Source organism: Ostrea edulis, chromosome 4 (genome assembly GCF_947568905.1).
Source record: "Ostrea edulis chromosome 4, xbOstEdul1.1, whole genome shotgun sequence".
In the NCBI taxonomy this organism is placed as follows: domain Eukaryota; kingdom Metazoa; phylum Mollusca; class Bivalvia; order Ostreida; family Ostreidae; genus Ostrea; species Ostrea edulis.
The window spans coordinates 11637776-11660314 of record NC_079167.1 but is presented as its reverse complement, the minus strand read 5'-3'; the positions used below and the strand labels follow the sequence as shown (position 1 = coordinate 11660314).

Here is a 22539-nt window from a genome sequence, read left to right as displayed (position 1 = left end):
TATCCGTTTTTGGTTTGCTGAACAAACAGCCCATGGTATCTCAGTTTAGGAAATCTTTGTAAAATGGTGGATGATGCATCATTTGCCTTAGAAGTGGGTCTCAAATTATTCAGCACATTATACTGTTTATCGTTTTCAATGGCATTTAGTGTATTTGACGAACAGAAGTACATGTATTGTTGAAAGAAGGTAGTCAGCAGAATAATGACTAGCCCAAATCCGCTTAAGATAGACGGAAATAATCACGAATACATATTTGTAGTATTTAATCTAACTCTTTAAATATGGGAATGGACACGGGACGGACGTCTTTACTAGAACACACCGCGGTAAGGAAATATACGTCGTACTTGTAAACAACTGCGGTATAATCTGGGAACTTTCCCCGAGGAACAGAATTGATTCCGGGTATGCAAAACACACATGTACTGTTTAGCGAGTGTGTGGACTATTTCTGTCCATCTGAAAAATTCCTAATTTTTTTCAGTTTTGCTAAAATTCCTAAAAAAAATGTAAAATTCAAGGGGAAATCCTAAAAAAGCCCTTATTTTTCATGTCAATTCCTACTTTTTTATCAGTCTTGAAAAATCAAAATGCATTCATACAAAATATGTGTTATTAACGTAGATTGCAGTTCTTATTCAGATAATGCTGATGCAGTGAAAGGCAGTTGACCTGTGGATCCATGTGTCAAGCTTGTTTATTGGTTGTGACTTTGTGATAAAGAGTTGAAATTTTAGGTTATAGCCAATAATAGCTGAGACCATGGAACACTGGAATACGCCCCTCCTGTACTTACATTTTATTTGTGTGTCATGTGAGTTTCTTTATTGTCAAATTTGACCAGGTAAGTCCTTTTGAATAATTAAAACTTCCGCAATTTGGTTAAAAATTCCTAATTTTAGCCCTAATTTTTTAAAATTTTACCACTAAAATTTGCCCTTATTTTTTGTCCAAGGGTGCTGGACAGCCTGGATACTCTCTATGGAGATTAATAGGACTGGGTGTCATTATGATTTGTAGTTAACATAGGGAGACGGACTAGCTGAAGTTGCATAACTTGTTTCCAAGTCCTTTTGCTACTATAATAATGATTGTAATATTTGTATGGTTATGTGATTTACAAAACAATAAAATATGTTTACAGTGATAGGACTTTGCGTTTCTATGAGAACACTTGGTATGAATGAAGGATTTACGCGAAGGTCCTGTTGAGAATGCATTATAAGCTACATAAAATGTACATGCTTCAGTATATAAATGTTTTTTTGCAAAAAGGTATTTCAATCCGATGTTTTGAATGATGTTGGAGTATGTAAAGACACAACCCGTATATGAATGTGAAAAAATGCCATTGGTGATTGAGTCAGCTGATAATTGTATCGTATCAAGTGTCTACGGCGTAAAAACTATTACTGCTGCTTGATTTCAAAAACTAGTACTGTTGCTTGATTTAAAAAACTAGTACTGCTGCTTGATTTCAAAAGGCTCAACATATCTGTAGTCCTGTGAAAGAATTTATAAGAGGAATGAAAACAGTTTACCATTGTCATATGCATGTACTATTCCCATTTTTAAAATTATCATTTTAGCATATAAATCAAATGTTAGTAACTATATTGGACAATGGGATATAATTTTGATTCCAGATTATAAATTTCTTAGGAATCTTGATTAATTCACTATTACAGTTCCAATGTCTTTGCCTTTCGATATCTTTAAAAATTAATAATGAGTTGAATCTTGATAAATGTAGTACATCTATTTTAACGGCAGGGATATAACAAAATGCCATATACTTGTTCTAATGCTTAAGATTTACCATAAAGGCACGTAGCACTTTTTCAAAGTGGGGAGGACGGAGAGAAGTTGGCTAATATTGACAAGAATTTTTTTTTCCAAACATGTGTTATATACATGTATATTGAACTATATTCCCATGTAAAACTTTGATTCCCTATTGAAGTCCCATCCTATTAACACAAGTATTTAAGAGTCCGGTTAACGTCCCTATACGCTCTGTCCCACGGGCCTTAACGGTCACCCGAGTATCATAGCCCATACAGGGAGTCTCATATTTGCATATTAACCACAATATACTCTTTTGTGCACGTTTATTATCTTTCCAAAATACATACAATTCCTATTCAATTACAGAAGTTTGAAGCATGTAAATCGTTTTAACATTCCCTATTTTTATAATATATATTTTCATTATATGGCCATATCGGTCCTCTCCCAGGGCCTGAACTATTCGGTTTTTCTCAAAATCATGTATGGGAGTGGAGAAGATTTTCAAAGATTTAATACATTTTCACCATATTGCCCCCGTTTTAAGGCCTAAACCCCATACCCATAAATTTCAATAGATGGCTTCATGGACATCATAACCACACTTAGTTTTTTCCTCACATGTGTGGGAGTAGAGAAGAAGATTGTTGAAAATAAGGTTTTTAAGTATATTTGGCCCCGCCCATGAGTGATGAGGCAACAAATTTCACAATTTATATTCCTATTATGATAGAGATGCTTCACACTACAAAATGGTAACAATTGGCCAAGTAGTAGTTTTCAAGAAGTTAATATTGTTTACGGAGGAAGACCAAAGGTAATGGGTCACTTGAGAGACTCAGGTGACCTAAAAATTATGAAGATGAAAATGAATACAAATGAAAAAAGTGAGCACGCCCACAATGAATGAAAATACAACATAAAAATGAATGGCGATGTTATACTGGACTATCTTCATGCGTGTACTAAATGGGGCGAGACCGCAAAAACCGAGGCCCCCATGTCACAGCATCGGCCTGAATTTTGCAGTCCTTAACAGGCAATATTGACGTCTCCATACGAGTGAAAGATTCACGATCAGGACGTTAAACTATATATACGAGAAGCGTTCAGAAACTTTTTTGACATCCTCCACCCCTATTACATCCACTATAACTTGTAGGAAAATAATTAAGATTCTCCTGTCCCGACAATATGCACATCTACAAATGGCAATGAAGCATTGTACAAAGTTTCAAGTCTATCCAATAACCCATATAGGAGAACTGTTCACAAGATTTTGTGACAGATAGATGGACGGACAGTACAAACACAATGTCTCCCCCTGAAATAGGGGAGACATAATTCAGAGACATTTTCTAACCAGAACAGCAGCAAAAATCTAGTCTGTGGCAAAATGAATCTCGGATACGTGTCTCTAGTCTGCAACAGTCCTTGGTATCATACAAATACTTTAGATTACCTGGGTGAACTCATTTCTAGTTGATTTCAAGAGATGTACGACATCAAAATTTCTTTGTATTTATTTTTTCATAGTTTATATGTATCAATATCATCAATTAACTCATGCCAACAATAACACTGTACCATACTAACAATAGACCAAGAAAACAGACACCTGGTTGTGCATGTTCATCAACTCACTGTTGATACAGAGTTTATCAATCAGGGAAAGCATAAAACATCAAACTTTCCAAATGTTTCACCACAATAGAATGATTCAAATGGCCAACAAATCTAAGGGTTCATAATCAGAAAAATAAGGTATTTTAGAATCAGCATTTACAACAAACCAAAAAAAAATATCAAAAAATAGAATAAAGAGAAAAAGATTAAATACATTGGAACATCCATGAAGCATACTACAAAACCCTTCTTTCACCTGTCACAATACACAAAACTCATGACTTGCAATCATGAAGCATACTACAAAAACCCTTCTTTCACCTGTCGCAATACACAAAACTCATGACTTGCAATCATTGTCATACATAATGCAATTACTTGAGAAAATGCATGCTTTGGGAATACATACTTAACATTAACTTGACAATATTAAGCACATTTCACTACGAAACACATCAGTAAATACATGTATATCCGTAAATACATCACTTTATACATGGAACATATCACAATTTATTTACACCAAGGTCCATGTTTTAATGTACATTTTCACACATTGACATTTCAATATTCTGAATAGAGTACCAATATATATATGCATGTTCAAAAATTTATGATTTGAATTCAAATCAAATATAATTCATGAATATGCATGAGTAAATTCCAAACCTTACAGAATACTTTTGAGAAGTTGTAAATGGGATACATCTATATCTAAGTATTGTTCAGAACAATCTAATGCACAAAATATATTGAATTACAGCAAGATAGTATCATGGATAACTTTAGAATTCAGTATGATGCAAAAGAAATAAAATTTGCATTTTTTATTTTGTTAATCTTACCTGAAGTGTATGTGTAAATGACAATGTGTCAGAAAAAAAAAATCTGCATTTTACAGAAGAATAATGTACTGTTCTGTTTACAATATAAAAATAAATAAATAGATACATGTAATGCAAACAAGTTTTTGCACATGTGGCACCAAAATACATACATGTGTAGAGCTGAATGAAAAATATTAAAATTGTCTCAATATGAAAGTTGACGCCATTGAGAGAACTCACACTTTCATTTACATATTCCTTACCAAAAAAAAGTGTCACTGTGTAACTTATCATGAGGCAAATGCATATTCAGGCATTTAATAACAACTGCACTCCATAAACACAGGCATTCATGAATCCACCCGATGCATGCCAGTCTCCCAGATCAAAGGCAAATCTGAAATATCCTTCTGTTGGTCTCTTTTTCTGTAGTACAGACTTAAAAACAGTCTTCAATAACAGTGAAAGCAAAGGGAGTCTGTGACACATCAGGGAGAGGTGAGATTAATGTGACTACTTAAAATTTCAACCTGTGTTAAACACGGAAGCGATCCTTTGCTGTGGAACCTGTTTTAGTCATGGTGTCTGTATGTGCCTAAAATTATAAATTTTATATTTCTTAATTCACAATAAATCAGCAGCATCAAATGTGTCAGCAATGGATAGGATATTTAAGTCTCAACATAACTCAACTTGAAAATCTCTTTTACACAAATGTTGTTTCACTGAATACAAATTTTCGACAAAAGTTTGTAATAGAGCACATCAAATCTCTTACCTGGAAACCTATCTGTATTTTGGGTGGTATACTTAATCTTTCTTTTAATTTTTTTCTGCAATGAAATCATATACCAGTAAAATGTTAAAGCATATAGTCCTATATATTATTTCTTCAATTCTTTGAAACTGCTGTAGCTATCATTTCACAACTCCACGAGACTATGTCTAATTCCCATTATTCCTTTGAGATTAGGGCTGCAATGGGTACCCGAAATAACAGCGGGTCGTGTTGTTTGAGTCGGGTTTGGTTCCATTTTTCCGGATTTCAGTTCGGGTCCGGTTTTATGATAAAATCATTTATATAAAAATCCATTTAAACGTGGCATCAATATCCAAAATGTGGCTGTATTTTGATTGTTAAATGATGGCATTATGGACAAAACACACAGTATGTAAGATATGTCAGACACATTTAAAATATGGGACAGGATCAATATCATCAATGTTAAAACACTGAAAGCATGGAATGGAAACGAGTCAAAGTTTAAATGCTGTTCCTAGTACCTAGATGTGAAGTCTAAACCAGAGTCCACGTCCACAAGTACTTATTGTATTAAACAAAATACAAATAAAGGTTTATTAAACAAAATACAAATAAAGGTTTTTGATTTTAATTTCTATATTAAAAAATTAAAATATCTAATAGACCCAAACCGAAATACCCAAACCCTAAATAAAAAATCCGGAACCGACCCGACCTGAATTTTTTGAAACCGTGACAGCCCTATTTGAGATTGTATTGTACATGTAGTTTATATTGGCTTTGAGATTATACAATATTTCAAATCATAATCCTTTGAGATTATATTGTAGTTTCATAGCTTTTGAGATTGCATCATATTTTAAAATTCTTATCATTTCTTTTAAATCAATTCTTTCAGATTGCAGAGCTCCAGATAATTTTTTACCACATAAACTATTTACTGATTTGCAAGTCAATGATTATTTTGCTTTTCAGAAAAAAGTCAAGAGAGCATTTCATTAATCTACTGATTATCTTTCCTTTTTTGCCACTAATACACAATTCAATCACTAGTTCAATCATGCGTCTTTTTATTCCATTTTTTAAAAGAATTAGACTAACTTTGTTCTGTCCATATTGTTTGCACTTTGTTTTCACTGCAAATTTTACAGAGAACCCTCCCTGATTCTCCTAACCATGTACTTTTAACCAAAGGTAGTTTCCACTCCACTTATCGGTTTTTTTCTGTAACATTTTCATTGCCATGTCCTTTTTAAAAGCATAAAATCACATTTGTGATTAGATGGTCTACAATTGACAATACAAGTTTTTCTGTGCCCTTGACTGCATTTACCCCTTTATGAAAGAAGTCCAACAAAGATTTGTTTCTTCCGAAACCTCCCAGCTATCTTTCAATATTGTCATATAAATGTTTTTCATAGTGATTATATCATGCAAGATCAAGCACTGAGCTAATCTCCATTCACACCATTAGCTAAGTTGTACTTGTATTATTCTATCAATTCCATTTGCTAATGCGTAATTTTACGCCCGATTTTCAACTTAAATGTGTATTTTGTAAATTTTAACGAGTATTCACACTCATATGAACCTAACCTGGAGCTCTGGATTGTATTTTAGTCCATAGTGTATTGTAAAACATACCCAATTTTTAATATAGCATCAGGTCTACTGGCTTCCTTTGTCCAGAGACTGAGCTTATCTCCCTTGTTTCTAATGTTGACAACAGCACCACAAATGTCTTCACTGTACTCCTCAAATGACTCACCAATTAAACACAGTAACTGAAAACAACACATTTAAAGATTATCTAATCAGGCAGTATTGTAGATTCCTAAATAAACGGGAGGAATAAAAGTACTCGTTTTTATTTTTCTGTTATCAAAATACATTGTAGAACTTTTGATTAACAGACCATATGCAAATTCATGTTCTCGCGATTTGATGTATACGAGTCATTTTGCCAAATTAAGTACTTATGTAAAATAAGGAATCTTACAGTAACTAAAATAACTGTTTACTAGATATCATTATGATGGCAAGCATCACAAAAGGACACTGTTTTGTGGCATTATTCGATAAATTCAAGGTTCATAACTCTTTTAACAAGAGTGCCGCAAATGGTACAACATACACCTGCTGGACCTGTAAGCACATTATGCACTCCGAATTGACAACCATCTGAAAAACTGTTTGACCCCTAAAGTGCACCAATCCGGCTGAAATGCAAACTGAACTAGAGGAATCTTGTGACTAAATTTCAGGGCAATATCTCTATCTGTATCAAAAACAAGGTTTTCCTATAACTGATACTACAACCTTGACCTCGAGAAACAATAGGCATCCTCTGCTTTGCATAAGGTGTATGTGTACCAAGTTTAATGGTCCTAGCCCCAACAATTTGGTCTGGATCCTGCCTGCAAGGTTTTCCTACCAAGTGATACTAAAACATTGACCTTTAACCTTAAAGAACAAAAGGCGTACATCTCTTGGCATGAGAAGTGTGTGTACCAACTTTGATGGTCCTAGCGCCAACAGTTCGGTCTATATTCTGCCTACAAGGTTTTCCTATTAACTGATACTATGACCTTGACCTTGAAAAGCAATAGGCATCCTCCACTTGGCATAGGGTGTATGTGTACCAAGTTTGATGGTCCTAGTCTCAATAATTTGGGCTGTATCCTGCATACAAGTGATATTACAACCTTGAAATTTAACGCCTGATCTTGAAAAACAAAAGGTGTCCTCCTCTTAACCTGAGGAGTATTGGTACCAAGTCTTATAGTCCTTGCCCCAATGGTTCAGTATGTATTCTGCTTACAAGGTTTTCCTACTAAGTGGTACTACGACCTTGACCTTTCAAAACAATTGGTATCTTTCCTTCATCATGGTGATCAACACAATATACATATTACACATCATTCATCACACTTACAGTTTCTAACCAAAAGTTATCCAGATCTGTTTGTCTTTGATTTTTGTTAAGATTAATCAACCATCTTCCACCATCTTTATTCCGCTCATCTTCCCACATGGGCTGAACTCCATCCTACAAAGATAAATCACAAAGCTAGGTCAATACACGTACATATACACTGCATATGATACAACATCAGGGATTTGGAGAAGTGTAACTCGGTGGCCACACAAATACAATTGTATAAACCATATCTGTCCGGCAATTTTAGATTATATTGTGGTAGTTCAGCACTTAAAGGGATTGGTTCACGATTTTTGAACAAATTAGTTTTTATTTTTGATGTTTAATATTAAAAGTATAACTCATTTAATGTTGACAACCAAAATTTTAACCTTCTGAATGCAAGAATAAAAGCTATATTTTAGCCTTAAATATGCGTTATGTAAACAAAGACCCGAGTCTTTTTATGTATAGTTACAAACAAGTGAAATATCAATGTTGTAATATAAAGCATCTTAATATTGCATAGTTGCAAATTTAATTTTTAGATAAAACATTTTATCTGAAGAATGCTTGAAATGTGAAAGTTATGATAAACTTAGATCGATATCCATTTCTTTTGAAAATTTCGTAAACAATAACATACCGCAATCTTTGTTTACAAAACAAATAATGAACTCTCTAAAATGAGCTTCTGTGATAATGTATAACCTTAATTTTTATGTGAAATCTTTTAAACATATTAGACAGTAGATTTTGATCATTAAAAGTGAAAAATAAAATTTGGAGAAAATCGTGAATCAGTCCCTTTAATGACTCAAGTTCAAATGGTGTATGACGATGGGATATTATTACTTTTGCTGCAGATCTGCAACGGAAATTTTAGGTTTCAATATGGTTGATTCGTTTGAACTCTGGAGGTTAATAGCTGGTGAAAACGAATTTGATCTGCCGAAATGGATGATCAACAGGTAGCTCACTACACTAAAGTTTATACTCTTTATTGCACTATGTCGCAAGATGGCGATTTAAATGTTTTGTGAAATTATTTGTATTGATCGATTTGTTCGTCTGTCATCATAGCTCAGTGGTTAAAGCATTGGGCTGGTGAACCGCAGATACTGAGTTCAAATCTGCCAGTCTTTTTGCATATGTGCTGAAATAATTTTTTGGAAAAATAAGTTTTTATCCAAATTTGCATATTTTCTGCCTTTTTAGCATATATACTTATTGTATATCATCATATATTTTATGATTAAATCAATTTGTACTGATTTGAGAAACTATTTCAGGGTGTTGTGAGCCACTTTAAACAGTAATTCTAAGTTGGACTGCAACAGATAACAGATGCATAAAATCCAACGTAATGAAGGAAAATTGCATGGGAAAAATGGTGTAGGGTTAACAACAGCAACCTAATTCTTGAAAGTTGGACTTACTTTTTCAAAGTTAATACCAATGCTGCTGTTAGCTCCCTTCACTCTATATATTACATATAGCAGTTTGCTCAGATTGTATCAAAACCCTGTGCTTATATGCATTTAGTTTTTAGTATCGGCAAACTTAAAGAAGTCTTTCAAAAGATAAAGACAGTTAATCACTATGACCATTACAGTCCCAAGCCTAAACCAAACCCCTATAACCCCTGGGGTCATGAAATTTACAATTATGGTAAAAAGCTACCTGCTCCTTTTAAATATCCATTTAGTTTCAATTTAGTATCAATAGCATTAAAGAAGTTATTTAAATGTTTGACAAACACTTTATATCAAATTTGGCCTCACCCTGGAGCCATAATCTCTACCCCGGGGATTATGAAATTTACAATTTTGTTACTAGGCATTTAGTTTTTCTTACATATGTGTGGTTGTAGAGAAGAAGATTTTTAAAATTTGTCAATTTTTGCCCCACCTCTAAGGCCCCAGGGGTACAGGAGTCCTGAAATTTACAATTTATATCTCCCTTGTACAAAATATGCATCATAACAAATTTGAAAAGAAATTGTATTTCACTTTTATCTAGTGTCAGTAATATTATAGAAGTTTATTAAATATGATGGACAGTAACAGTATATGACCATATTGACCCCGCCCTTGACATGGAACCTTTAAAAGTGTTCCTAAGCTTTGCAAATGACAATTTAACAAAATCATAAATTTTAATTCCCGTGGGGGAACGAAATTCCAGAAGAAATACATGCACTTAAGGCACCTTACCTTGAACAGGGAGTAATCACAGCCTGAGGGGAGCTTACTGGCTTTCTGAACATGGTTATATAACCTACAACAAACATGAATAAATGGTTACAAAACCTGCATGTACAACAAATATAAATATATAGTTACATAACCCAAGAGTTGAAATTAGTGAGAAATACTTGTATAACGCGATGAATTTGAAAATCTGTGAGTGAAAATAGTGGACACTTGAAAATCTTTGCGAGTGATGATTTACAAACCATGTTTGTCTGATCTGTTTTTTTTTTTTTATGGTGATGCATACTTTGCTTTCCTAAAACTTTTAGGGGGTTGAACTTTGTTCAACTTCCCTAGTAGATCATCATGCACAGCACGTATCCTTCCTCCTTAATCCACTTCGTCCCATGGGGGACATAGGGCAACACAGCACGTATGGATATGTTATAAAGGACTCATGCACAGTAAGCATGAATGTTGTAAAGGACTCGTATGTACAGCACACATGAATATGTTGTAAAGGGCTCGTATGTACAGCACACATGAATGTTGTAAAGGACTCGTATGTACAGCAAGCATGAATGTTGTAAAGGACTTTGGTGTGGGCCCCTTCATACTCGCGTTTTATTTGAAATAATGCATGTCACAGACCCCCCCCCCCCCCCCCCCCCCCCCCCCCCCCCCAATATATAACAATGTAATCTAAAGGCTCGGAGTTTTTGAACAATTTCTAAAGTCCAGTGATTTTTGTATATAATCAGTCCGAAGGACCAATAAAGTGTAAATGATCAATTTGGAATTTAACCGCTTTATGTACATGGATTTTAAATGCAGCTGTGAAAACGGCTAAACCTTTGAATCTGCGTATTTAAATGAGTAAACTCAAGATTTGGGAGCGAGTACCAAAAATTTAAAACAAACATTGCAAGTGCGAAATTAGACAATTTCCTTTTCATACTTTTCCGGATATATTTGAATCATAAGAAGATATGGATGGAAGCTGCTAATAATACAACTTTGTAATTTCCAAGATATCAGCTCTGCTGTAGAGGTACATTCAGTATTCTATTAAATAATTGGGTGGGCACAAGGTATATACATTAAATGTTATGAAAGCATGTATTTTGTTTATATTAGCCAGCATTATACATTAAACTGACCATACCAATAAGAAATAGTTTGAATTATGCAGTCGAATTAAATATGTAATTATCATTCATTCCTTCTTTGATATGATTGATATTTTACACAAAATAAGATGGTTAATTTTGAGTTTTGTTTGAGCCATTTTATTCTCAAATGCTCATAAACTTACTAAATTTGAGTTTCCTTTCCGTTTGGGTGTTTACATAGCAGTAGGTAATCACTTTCACTGAGTGTGCATGAAAAAATGTTTTTTGTCTCACCATCCATAAGAGTTCAATTAAGGGAAACAACTATAAGGCAACTCAGAAATGCGTATTACCGATCAGAAATTGCATATTTCCCATATCCTCTCGCAAAGAGGTTGTAGATTTGATGTCATGCTTGTAAATTCTGGATGTCACTACAAAGCTGAATAGGAGACCATCGGGATTTTTAAGGGCACAAGGGAGACCAAAAACAACCTGGAGAAGGACAGTGGAAGCAGAAAGAAGTGCAGGATGGTGAAGCTGGAAATGAGGTCAAGATGGTAAACAGAGACAGAGTGGTTTAGAGAGGGAGTGTCACTGCATTATGTGCCACATGACGTAGAGAGAACTAAGTGCTAGGTAAGTTATAACCTATGGAGTGGAAATTCTACTAGTTGGGATAATGATGACCTACAGTTTACTACACCAGCTTGAGTCTAGCAACTGACAGGTGCAAACCAATATGTCCTCTCTTTTTTCAAGGGGGGCATAAACAATAAGAAAATTTCTAGAAAAATTAATAAAATGTTTTGGTATGTGATACTATTTTGAGTTTTGATTAATCAATAATCATTAATTATGATTAATCAGCATAACTTTTTGTAAATGGACTGAGAACAGCAACATTGTTTTACATTTAACTTAAGAGAGTTCTGAACTCAAATATTTTATGGGACTTGTCTTTTAAAAAACCATGAGTCCCAACTCTTTTTAAGTGAACATCAATGGCAATCATGCTTATGACAACTGTACACCAATTGATGAGTATGAAATTTCTCAATAATACATAATTTTATTGTGGCATTTTACATACAATTCACTTGCATTTTATCTCTTTTCTACCAAAAATGCTGGGGTATATAACTTTTCTGTTATTGGGCTAGTATATTTTGATAGTTCCTGGGGGTTAATTTTTGGTGTTAGGTTATCAAACTATGATAATATTACTGCAATGTATATTTCAGAAAATCATATAAAACATAAATGTTTCCTTTGAGAAAATTTCAGAAATGTGCATGTCCTTATTACAGAATTTATGTACTAAACTGTTTTTACAACAAATTTACGAAAACACTTTGAATATTAACATGATAATATAGAACTCTACTATTCTTTGAAGATATGGGAAATCAAGATATAAATGGTATGCCAAAAAAAAAAAACCCAACAAAAATACCCCCCCCCCCCAAAAAAAACGAACCCCACATTTTCAAAGTGTGTAACCCTACAGAGTTCCCGATGCAATAATGATTTCTTAAACAATGCACAAAGTACAGATAAGATAAGATGAGTTTATTCCAATTTTGGCATAACAGTAAGACAGTTTATAAAGAAGGGAATTCAAAATAGAAAGAAAGTTTACAACATTAACTACAGGTTACATAGACTGCATGTGGATGTAGCATGTTAGGGAAACAAGTACATACATATATGAATTGCTAATCATGTATATATACAAGTAAATGGACAGTATCAGTATTATACCAACATATGAATAATAAACTATAATGATTTTTGCAGTTTTAAAGCATCACTTCTTTTTCTGAAAGTTTGCACTAAATATTCACTCAATTTGACAATTACTGGTTTGTCTTCATTAATCATCAACCAAGTAAATTTGTCCTTATTTGTTAGATAGATAAAATTTACATGTACATGCAAGTGTATATATATGATATATGGTACTTACCCCCAGAAATCTTCCACTGTGTCAAATGCTGTAATGAGTTTAAGATTTGCTGTCCACTCTTTGGTGCGGTCATTTTTGAAAAACCACAATGCCCATTTGTTTTGTAGAGGGTGTTTAATTAGTGCATCTGGAGATATTATAGCACCATCATCTGTGGGTTCATCCTCTTCCTCCTCAACTCTCTCTTCCTACAATTATGAAGCATCAATAAAAATGGGGTAAAATAATATAATAACAAAAAACCCACCTACACACTTACTATTTGGCACAATATATATATATATATATATTGTGCCAAATAGTAAGTGTGTGTGTGTATATATATATATATATATTATGACCCTATATAGTACTATATATATAATATATAACATAAATATAAATCTCTAAACACTTTGTAGAAATATTTCGACCGTGTTACCAGTAAAAATATTTCTACAAAGTGTTTAGTTTTTTTGTTGTTTTTTTTATATTTTACTTCGGAAAAAAGTAAATAAATTAAAAAAAAAGACCCAAAGAACCTACCATGACTTTAGACAAATGAAGGGACAACACAAACTTCATGGTTAGGAATGCTTAAAATACTCCACTCCAGAATGCACTGCTTGTCCAGTTTTGAATATGCCACAGAATGACAAGTCTACATAAACAAATCTCACCTGAACAAGCAGGTGCCTTATGAAAACTAGGTCAATAGGTGATATTCCTGCTTGGCTTCTCTATTTATAGCATCTGTTAATTACTTGTACAAGTAGGTAACTCAAGGCATATCTAATGTTAAATTACCTGGTATTCATAATTTCTGCATTTCAAGTTTAATTCATAGTTCTTAAATTGTGAACATAAAATTCCTGGACAAAAACACTAGAATTTTTTCAAAACATTGTCAGAGTAGTAAATCTCTTTTCATTTCAAAATATTTCTGTAATAAATATATATGGTCGTAAAAATGTCCTCTAGTACAACAGGCTTCTGTACACGGTTTTTAATACATAGTATGAACATGATTTCACTGCCCTGGTTATATGAGATAGAGTATTAATAAGAATGCCATTAAAGAATTGAACTAGTGGTTCAGTTCTAGTTAACCAGTCTAGCACTGGGAAAATATACAGTGAGCACCAGAAGAAGAAAAAATGATTTCAACAATTCTGTTCAAAGTAAGTCTTTAATTAAAGGATACTTGACAACCGTACTTCTTGCTAATTAAGAGATAACTGTGCTGCAGTGAAAGATTCACTATAGTTGACACTGAAAGTGCAATGTTCATCATCGTTAAAACAAAACATAGTTAAATTAGCACTGGGATGAGGAGAAATTCTTACATATACATGTAGATGGAATATGCATTATGTAATTTATTGTGCTATAAAGTGATCTGCCTTTGGTTGTAACTCTAGAAAACTGATTGATATAAGATCCGAGTTAACACCTCATTCGTAAAACAAATTCTTCCAGTCACATTAATAGTTTTTGTCAGCCTTGCTAGTGGAGTATTTTAGCAATAATAACATCAAAGTTTTCTATATACACAACTTTTAAAGAATACATGATGGTTGTGCATAAAGCATAGATCTCCTGTTTAGGGGTCCTTAATGACACTTGCTAAAACAAACATTTTTCAAAATTATGGAAACAAAAAATTATGTAAAAGGGTTTCTAAGTAAACTTATTACAATATACCATAGAAAAGAAGGTTATATTGAGAAATATGAGGAGATTTAATATATTTCAACTTTTAAACAATATAGACAGTCTACAATTCTCTTAATTCTATTTAATTTTTTAGGAATTCTATATGATCAACCCATGTATACTTTTTATTTTAGTGTTCTTAAACAGATGACAGGGGATAAAAGGCAGGGTCTTGGAAAGCAATTATCTTGATTTTAATAAAGGGCTTCACTTTGAATGTACTAATAACAATATAAAAGCCAAATTATGGTCCATAAGAGGATTACCTGACTTAATAGAACTTTCTCAATAACCCTTACATAATAAGAGTAACACTAATATGTCTCTACATGAAATACAGTGTCTGACAGTTAATCAAACAAGGAGATTGCATTTATCAAAGAACAAGAGGGTCAACCTACTATTAAATTAATAGAACTAAAGCCATGGTATAATTAGAGTACTACTTATACATGTCACTAAAGAAATGCAATGTCCAAGCTGTTAGTCAAACAAAGAGATTGTATTTATCAAAGAACAGGAGGATCAACTGACAATGAAATCAATAGAACAAAAACCCTGATATAATTGGAGTAATTTTTATATAACATCTGTCACTATATGAATACAATATAGTCCAGCTGTTAGTCTAACAGGGAGATTGTGATTATTAAAGAACAAGAGATTCTGATTCACATGTCTTACCCCTCACCTAAAGAATATGTTAGGATATTGTGATAGAATCAAGAGATGGTGAAATAATCTCAAGAACAAAGTTTGATAAAAGTATCATTAGCCCTATGGGCTATGAAATCTATAACAAGATGTGTTTTTTTAACAGTGATTTTTAAAGACCCATTTTAGGTCTGAATATCGGCCCTTTCCCCTCCCAAAAATTAAGTTTTTTTTTCAAATTTAACTTGCACTTTTCCAAATAATAAAAAATGTCTTTGTTAAAATATGAGTTCAATGTGAGTAGTTTATATATGACATGACAAAGATGCATCAATTCTAGATGATTTAGAAAGAATAGTAGAAAATTTTTTAAGAGCTTACAGAAATAAAGTTAAAAATATAAAATAAAAGAAGAATGACATCAATTTGTGTTTGATATGATATATTTAGCATATTTACAATAATGTCTAGGTTTTCCCAATTGATTAAAATGTTGACAATTTTTCTCATTACCAGCTCGTTAGAGTTGTCACGCTTTGATGACTCTTGTGCGTCAGTGGTAAGAAAATGCACAAGTCTCGCGAGCAAGTGCGAGATTACTGGGACATAAACAAAACGGTTATAGCACTCCCCCTTTTTTTTAAGAGTTAAAATACATGGTGTATTTTTAAATAAAATAACCATTGTTCAAACTGCATTTTTCAAATATTCTAACACTATCTTATTAAAAATGTTACATGTTTTTAAACTTCACCACACCTATTTTAAAAATTCCAAACAATGATGTTCTCTGTCCTAAATCCATCAATATTTTATTATTTTCAAAATAGCTTAAATGCAGTTTGGAAACGCATTAGTTATGTTAACTAGTGTGATAAACGTCTTAAAAAATGCAGTTTGGGATATATATAACTTGTTCTAAATATGGAAATTGAGGGTGTGTGTGTGTGTGTGTGTGTGTGTTGGGGGGTGTTCGTGTACGATTACCAAGTCCATGTCATATGAACCTGTCCTAATTGTATGATAAAATAGAATGTCTTCAAAGTCTGACAGAATAACTTTAAAAACATATTAATCACATTAATTACAAGAAAAGTTCTTGTGTTGGATGTGCACATATGTTTTTCCCTTCACAGTTCTTCTTGCGATTGATGCTTTATATCGGTCAGATTTGGCAGATTTAGTACCTGCACTCCCTCACATAGTTTAATAAGTTCATCTGTTTTCTTGTAAGAATAATCAATTCCTAAATTTGACTTAGGGAATTTTAATCAGTGTTGTGGTTTGCAGTCGGTTATATATAATATGTATCTGATACCATAAGTTATATTATGTATGCCTAAGTAATGTTTACGTATGTTGTCCCGGTAGCACGACTTTATGCGCCTTTAATTTGAAGAGTTCCACTAATGGAAATGATAAGTATTAGAAAGCCACAGGACCCCTTTGAAAAATCACTGTTCAAACAAGAGGCCCATGGGCCACATTGTTCACATGAGTAACTTTGGCCCATGAATATTTAAAATTTCCCGATATATTCGCATGTAAAACTTTGATCCCTATTGTGGTCCCAACCTATCCCCGGGGCCATAATTTTTACAAACTTGAATCTGCACTGTGTCAGGAAGCTTTCATGTAAATATAAACTTTTCTGGCCCAATGATTCTTCAGAAAAAAATTTCTAAAGATTTTCCCCAACATACATTTCTATGTAAAACTTTGATCCCTATTGTGACCTCATCATACCCCCAGGGTCCTAATTTTAACAAACTTGAATCTGCACTATGCCAGGAAGCCTTCATATAAATTTGTACTTTCCTGGCCCAGTGGTTCTTGAGAAGATTTTCCATATATATTTGCATGTAAAACTTTGATCCCCTATTGTCCCCCCCCCCACCCCCCCAGTCATGGTTTTAACAAACTTGAATCTGCACTATGTCAGGAAGCTTTCATGTAAATTTGTACTTTCTAGCCCATTGGTTCTTGAGAAGATTTTACCTATATACTTGTATGTAAAATTGAAGATCCCCTAGTGGCCCCATCCTACCCCCCGGGGGGGTGGGGGTAATGATCTTAATTAGTGTTGAAAAATCGGGAAAATTTCATAATCGATATAATCAGTATTTACATGTACTAATTTAATAAATGTTTATTATTTTGGGAGTTATCTCTTATTTAGGCCATATTTTTTTTTAAATTGGTTTACGGATTTCAAAATTTTCAAATCCGTGAGGAGGAGGTAAAAAAAAAAAAAAGAAAAAAGAAAGCTCAAATGACAAAATGTTAAGTAATAAAAATGAACTTGATTTGAGGTTAATGTTTTATTATCAACTTTAATATTCTCTTCACTGTCAAGTTAAGACGGTGGTATATAGTGACTATTTTGCACCTTGGCAACAATGATGTTTCCTTCAAAAATGTTATTTGTTTATTAAATTAACTTTTTATCATTATCAAATGTCCATTGTTTACCGTTTAGTTATGTAAATCCCAAAATAAAAGAACCACATCGTTATTCCATTCAAAAGATGGCATCCATGACGTATATAGGGACGCACTAATCACCTGAAGTACTAAAATCCTGAATGACCTTACCAAGCATATATTTTGTCTAAAAATTTACTTTTAAGTTTTATAGTCTTATTTATGAAGTCAAGTAAAGTTATAAATAAAATTCATGAACCCTATAAACATTTATTCAAAAATTCTGAATTTTATATAGGTCAGATCAATTTATTGTTGGTAGTCAACAAATTTTATACAATGAATGAATTCAATAATGTTAAATATGTTTTCAACCTCCTTCAATATATACAGAATTACACATATCAATTATGAAGAATATTTCTTTAAAATTCATTATTAAGAATTTAAAAGTGTATCCTCTGCAAAATGTATGCATGGTAAGGTCAGGTAGGGTTATACTTGTTTAGGTGATTAGTGCAACCCAACGTACGTCATGGATGCCATCTGAAAACAAGTGTTTGTTTTTATTTTGGGATTTACATATCTAAATGGTATGCAATGCATAACTAATGCTAATTAGAAGTTAGTTTCATAAATTATTGGAAGCAAAAAGCATTGTTACTAAGGTGCAGAATAATTGTTAGCACCGGCTGAAGTTGACTGATATTTCACACATGACATATGAATATTATGGACTGTCCCGAGATTTCGACGGAGGCATCTGTCCAAATATCCAGTCCAGCGGAATCTATTTTCTTTCTTTTTTGTTGTGAAAACGAAAAATTATAGTGTCGAAAATATAAAAAGGAGTCAAAAACCATTTTATTTTTTTTCCAACATCCCAAAAAATCAGTGCGGCGGATCTGTAAACCAACTCAAAAAAAAAAAAAGGCCTTAGTTTTATGGATATGTGCAGCATACACACTATCTGGTGTCACTGAATTCCCACTTTTCAATGTGGAGTCCACTCTTACTATCCCCTGCACATGTATCGATATAAAAGCGGGATTAACAGCAGAGTTCTTGAAAAGTGTCGGTAATGTCGGATTATCCGATGAAATTAGTAAATGTCCGACACAAGTTACTTAACTGTCGGTCCTGATGGCCGATATAAGATCGGGATCGAAGTCCGTTTTTTACCGCGGAAAATGGTAGCCATGTGGCTCATAAATTTTCAAACCGATGCTAAATCTAGCAACAGATTGAAACGTAAACGTGAGGAATCAGTTGTGAGGAACTACGAGAAGATAAACCGATTGTATCTCCGCCTGGCAATCTGGGAGACAATGGCTTTTGTTTGCAGCAGTTTTACCTACTGCTTGGTGACACAATCTGCTCAAAGTCGAAACTGACGAAAGACCAGCTACACCCGGGCAAAAGTGAGAGAAAAAGTAGTTACAACGATTGCAGAGGAAGATGAGAAAGAAGTTGAGAGGAATATACAGGATAGAGAGGAAAATGGAGGATGAGAGAGAAATAGAGCAAGAAAGTGACTCTGATAGTGAAAGTGAGGAAGATTCATTCAGAGTGTAGGGAAGATGAGAAAGGGTATGAAAAGATAATTTATAAACTTATGGCTGAGATGGACATTGAATACAATTACACATGTAGTTGATTTTAAATAAAATTTATGAAAACCTCAAAAGCGATGCATTTTTATCTGGACTGACAAAATTTTGTTTGGGCTGACACTATTTCTAACAGTGTCAGACCAAATGTCTGACACTTCAAAAGAAATTTCAAGAACTCTGTAACAGTCAGACGAATCTCGGATTAGATATTAATTAGTGTACAGGTGAAAATCGATTATGAAAAATAGAATCGATAATCGGAATCGCCCAAAACGATCGACAATCAATTGTCGGCGACAATCGTTTCATCACTAACTTTAACAAACTTGAATCTCCACTATGTCAGGAAGCCTTCATATAAATTTCAGCACTTCTGGCTCAGCGGTTCTTGAGAAGATTTTTAAATGACCTCACCCTATTTTTGCATTTTTGTGATTATCTCCCCTTGGAAGGGGACATGGTCCTTCATTTGAACAAACTTGAAAGCCCTTCACCCAAGGATGCTTTTGGCCAAGTTTGGTTGAAATTGGCCTAGTGGTTCTAAAGAAGTCGAAAATGTGAAAAGTTTACAGACGGACAGATAAGACAACAGGCAATCAGAAAAGCTCCTAAATTTTTTTGTCATTTTCCCACTGGTTTGTTGTGATGATATTAGATTCTGGAGACTTGGATTATCTTTATTTTGAATTGCGGTCAGATATTCAAATAAACTCAGAGTCTTTGCTATACATATGTAGCTGATCTCTGAACTTCATTTGGTTTTATTTCACTAAATGAAACAAGAATAAGGGGCGAGATCAAAATTCAATGTCTGAGAAAACACTAAATTCACATAGTTTTCACCAACTCCCCTTTAAAATTAAATATGATGAATGTTAAAACTAATGGATTAACAAGTAAAAACATACGATTATAAATAACATTCTGATTACCTTTTCTACAATTTATTCACAAATGAAAGTGCACATAAAAACTATTCATTAAATGTTCATTAATAAGATGTAATGTTAGTATTGTGTAGTTTTCAACAGTCGTGTCTTTTTGCTTTTTCAACTTAAGTGTAATCGATGTCGGATGACAGAAACTTGCGGGAGATTTTATCCCCACTTCCCCTAACTATCTGAATTAAGATTTTTATCCGATACCAATCGTTTGATCTCGCCCCTTAATCATGTTAAAACAAACATGTTTCATACCATTCTTAACATTTCTTGAATGTAAACATCTTGCACAAAAGAACTCATGAAAATTTGTTGGAGACTCATAAAATTTGCATGGGATGCAAGCTGCTCAAAAAGCCTGAGTTCAGGACTTGCCTTGAAAAATTACTAGTGACAACCTCAATTGAAAGGTTGCTGTGATCATGACCTTTGCCCTTGTTATTATAAAAGTTCAGTTTTTCTTAATCTTGGTCAACATGCAGTGGACATCTATAATTACTTCATGGGTAATTTATATTGATCAAAAGCACAGTCTTCCAATTTAGCCACTGGCCCAAAGACCAAGTCCAGTAAAATTGATGTTGGGCTTGGGAAAGCAAATGAGCTTCTTCATGTTCAATAATCAATATGTTACTAGTAACTATACCTGCAATTTAAATGGAGATTGTGATTAGAATGTTTCTTTGTGTACTAGCACAGGGCATTCGTATTTCAAAGTCGGGTAGGTAAAATTACAAGAATTTGTCCATGGGCATGCGATTTTTTTTTACAGCCCAAAAAAACCAACAACAAAACAAACCGATAAGAAAAAAGATGGAATGTAAATGCATTGACAGTGTCAATCTTGGATAAACGTAAAGTATGTCAGCATTCATCTGACAATCTACTACTGTCGAATTTCAACAGTAAATTGGACCTTGAAAAATCTCTGATCAGTCATATTGCATATTGAGATATCAGTTACATCACCTGATACAGGTGAAATTTAGACCTATAATAAAAAAACCCACATTTAGACACTAACTTCAGTTAACATATGGTCTGGTGCTTCCAAAATAGCAGTAAAGACATAGGCATGTGTCAATGAAAAATTACTCGTTATCCTTTCAATTCATAGTGTGTGCATTAATGTCATACTATTTTTAAAATTCAACATAACTTTATTGCCTGGCAAGAAATGAAAAAGGCAATTTCTATTTCTTTTTTGCAGGGCAGATCAGATTAGCATTTACATGCAGTGATACTTATTGTTTAGTTTCCACTGCTAGTTTAATTCCATACAGATCTAGATTGTCAGATATTTGATACGTATAGTGTTTAGACATTTCTCTGTTTGGGTTGTAGGACTGGATGATATCCAACTGTAAATCTACTGACCTTCTTTCGTTTTTGGTTCAGTTTCAAGGAAACACCAAGACAACGCATGCATCATCATGCCATTGAACGAGTACAAACAGAAGTTTCAATATTGAACATATTGTATTTTCAATGAAAATAATAATTTACCTCACAAATAGAAATATTTTCCCCTACAAAATGTTGTAAATTTGTGGGTTGTTGAAAAGTACGATGTGTGCCACTCATGTGAAGCATGTTTTTTCAGTAATCATGAAAACAAAGGCCTCAACTTATTTCAAAGGTTTACTATTTCCCTGATATTTATCCTTATGCTGCTATCACACAAAGACTGCTTACTTAAATACTAAATTATAGGGTAATTTCAGTCACAATATTTTACCTCTTTCGTATCAATTTCTGAAGCCATGTTGTATGAAAAATGGACACTGATCACATGGTCTACCGGCTTCGAAAACGAGGCAAGGAAAAAATATATATGATATAGGCCTAGACCTTGGAGTTTAGCTCATTGAATAATTGTGAGGCATTGTTTAAGAAAATTTACTCATATGAAATAGAGAAGAGTGTTGTTTTTGGTTGTTTTTGTTTTCTTACCCCCCCTTTAAATTTTTTTATAATTCCGATCCCGACCACTTTGAACATGGAGGCGC

General features: G+C 33.4%; 2 protein-coding genes across 3 annotated transcripts in view; both read right to left on the bottom strand.

Moving 5' to 3' along the window:
* Positions 1–294, bottom strand: part of LOC125668055 (uncharacterized) — a 1458-nt gene extending 1164 nt beyond the window's left edge. Inside the window, exon 1 of the mRNA XM_048901803.2 lies at positions 1–294. This exon is cut by the window's left edge and continues 428 nt beyond it. Coding sequence (XP_048757760.2) covers positions 1–34 — 34 coding nt within the window. The 5' untranslated portion in view covers positions 35–294.
* Positions 295–3298: 3004 nt separating this feature from the next.
* On the bottom strand, positions 3299–22516 carry LOC125672395 (eukaryotic translation initiation factor 4E-like). 2 transcript variants are annotated; one of them, XM_048908640.2, is made up of 7 exons: positions 22269–22516; positions 13204–13391; positions 10144–10207; positions 7943–8056; positions 6652–6791; positions 5023–5077; positions 3299–4839 (listed from the first exon to the last, which is right to left on the bottom strand). In XM_048908640.2, the coding sequence occupies exons 1-7, from the start codon at positions 22293–22295 to the stop codon at positions 4780–4782; spliced, it is 648 nt and encodes a 215-aa protein (XP_048764597.1). In that variant the 5' UTR covers positions 22296–22516; the 3' UTR covers positions 3299–4779. The 2 variants fall into 2 exon arrangements, with proteins under 2 accessions (XP_048764597.1, XP_048764596.1); XM_048908639.2 differs by lacking the exon at positions 22269–22516 and adding an exon at positions 13729–14449.
* Between the last annotated feature and the right edge of the window lie 23 nt (positions 22517–22539).

Bases quoted from the DNA above. Each gene is read 5' to 3' on its own strand.
- LOC125672395 (XM_048908639.2), bottom strand. From the start codon at position 13,767: ATGAAGTTTGTGTTGTCCCTTCATTTGTCTAAAGTCATG. The intron at 10,208-13,203 runs GTAAGTACCATA...TGTTTGTTGTAG, and splicing joins ACAGTGGAAGATTTCTGGGG to GTTATATAACCATGTTCAGA. The intron at 4,840-5,022 runs GTAAGAGATTTG...TTATAATTTTAG, and splicing joins AAATACAGATAGGTTTCCAG to GCACATACAGACACCATGAC.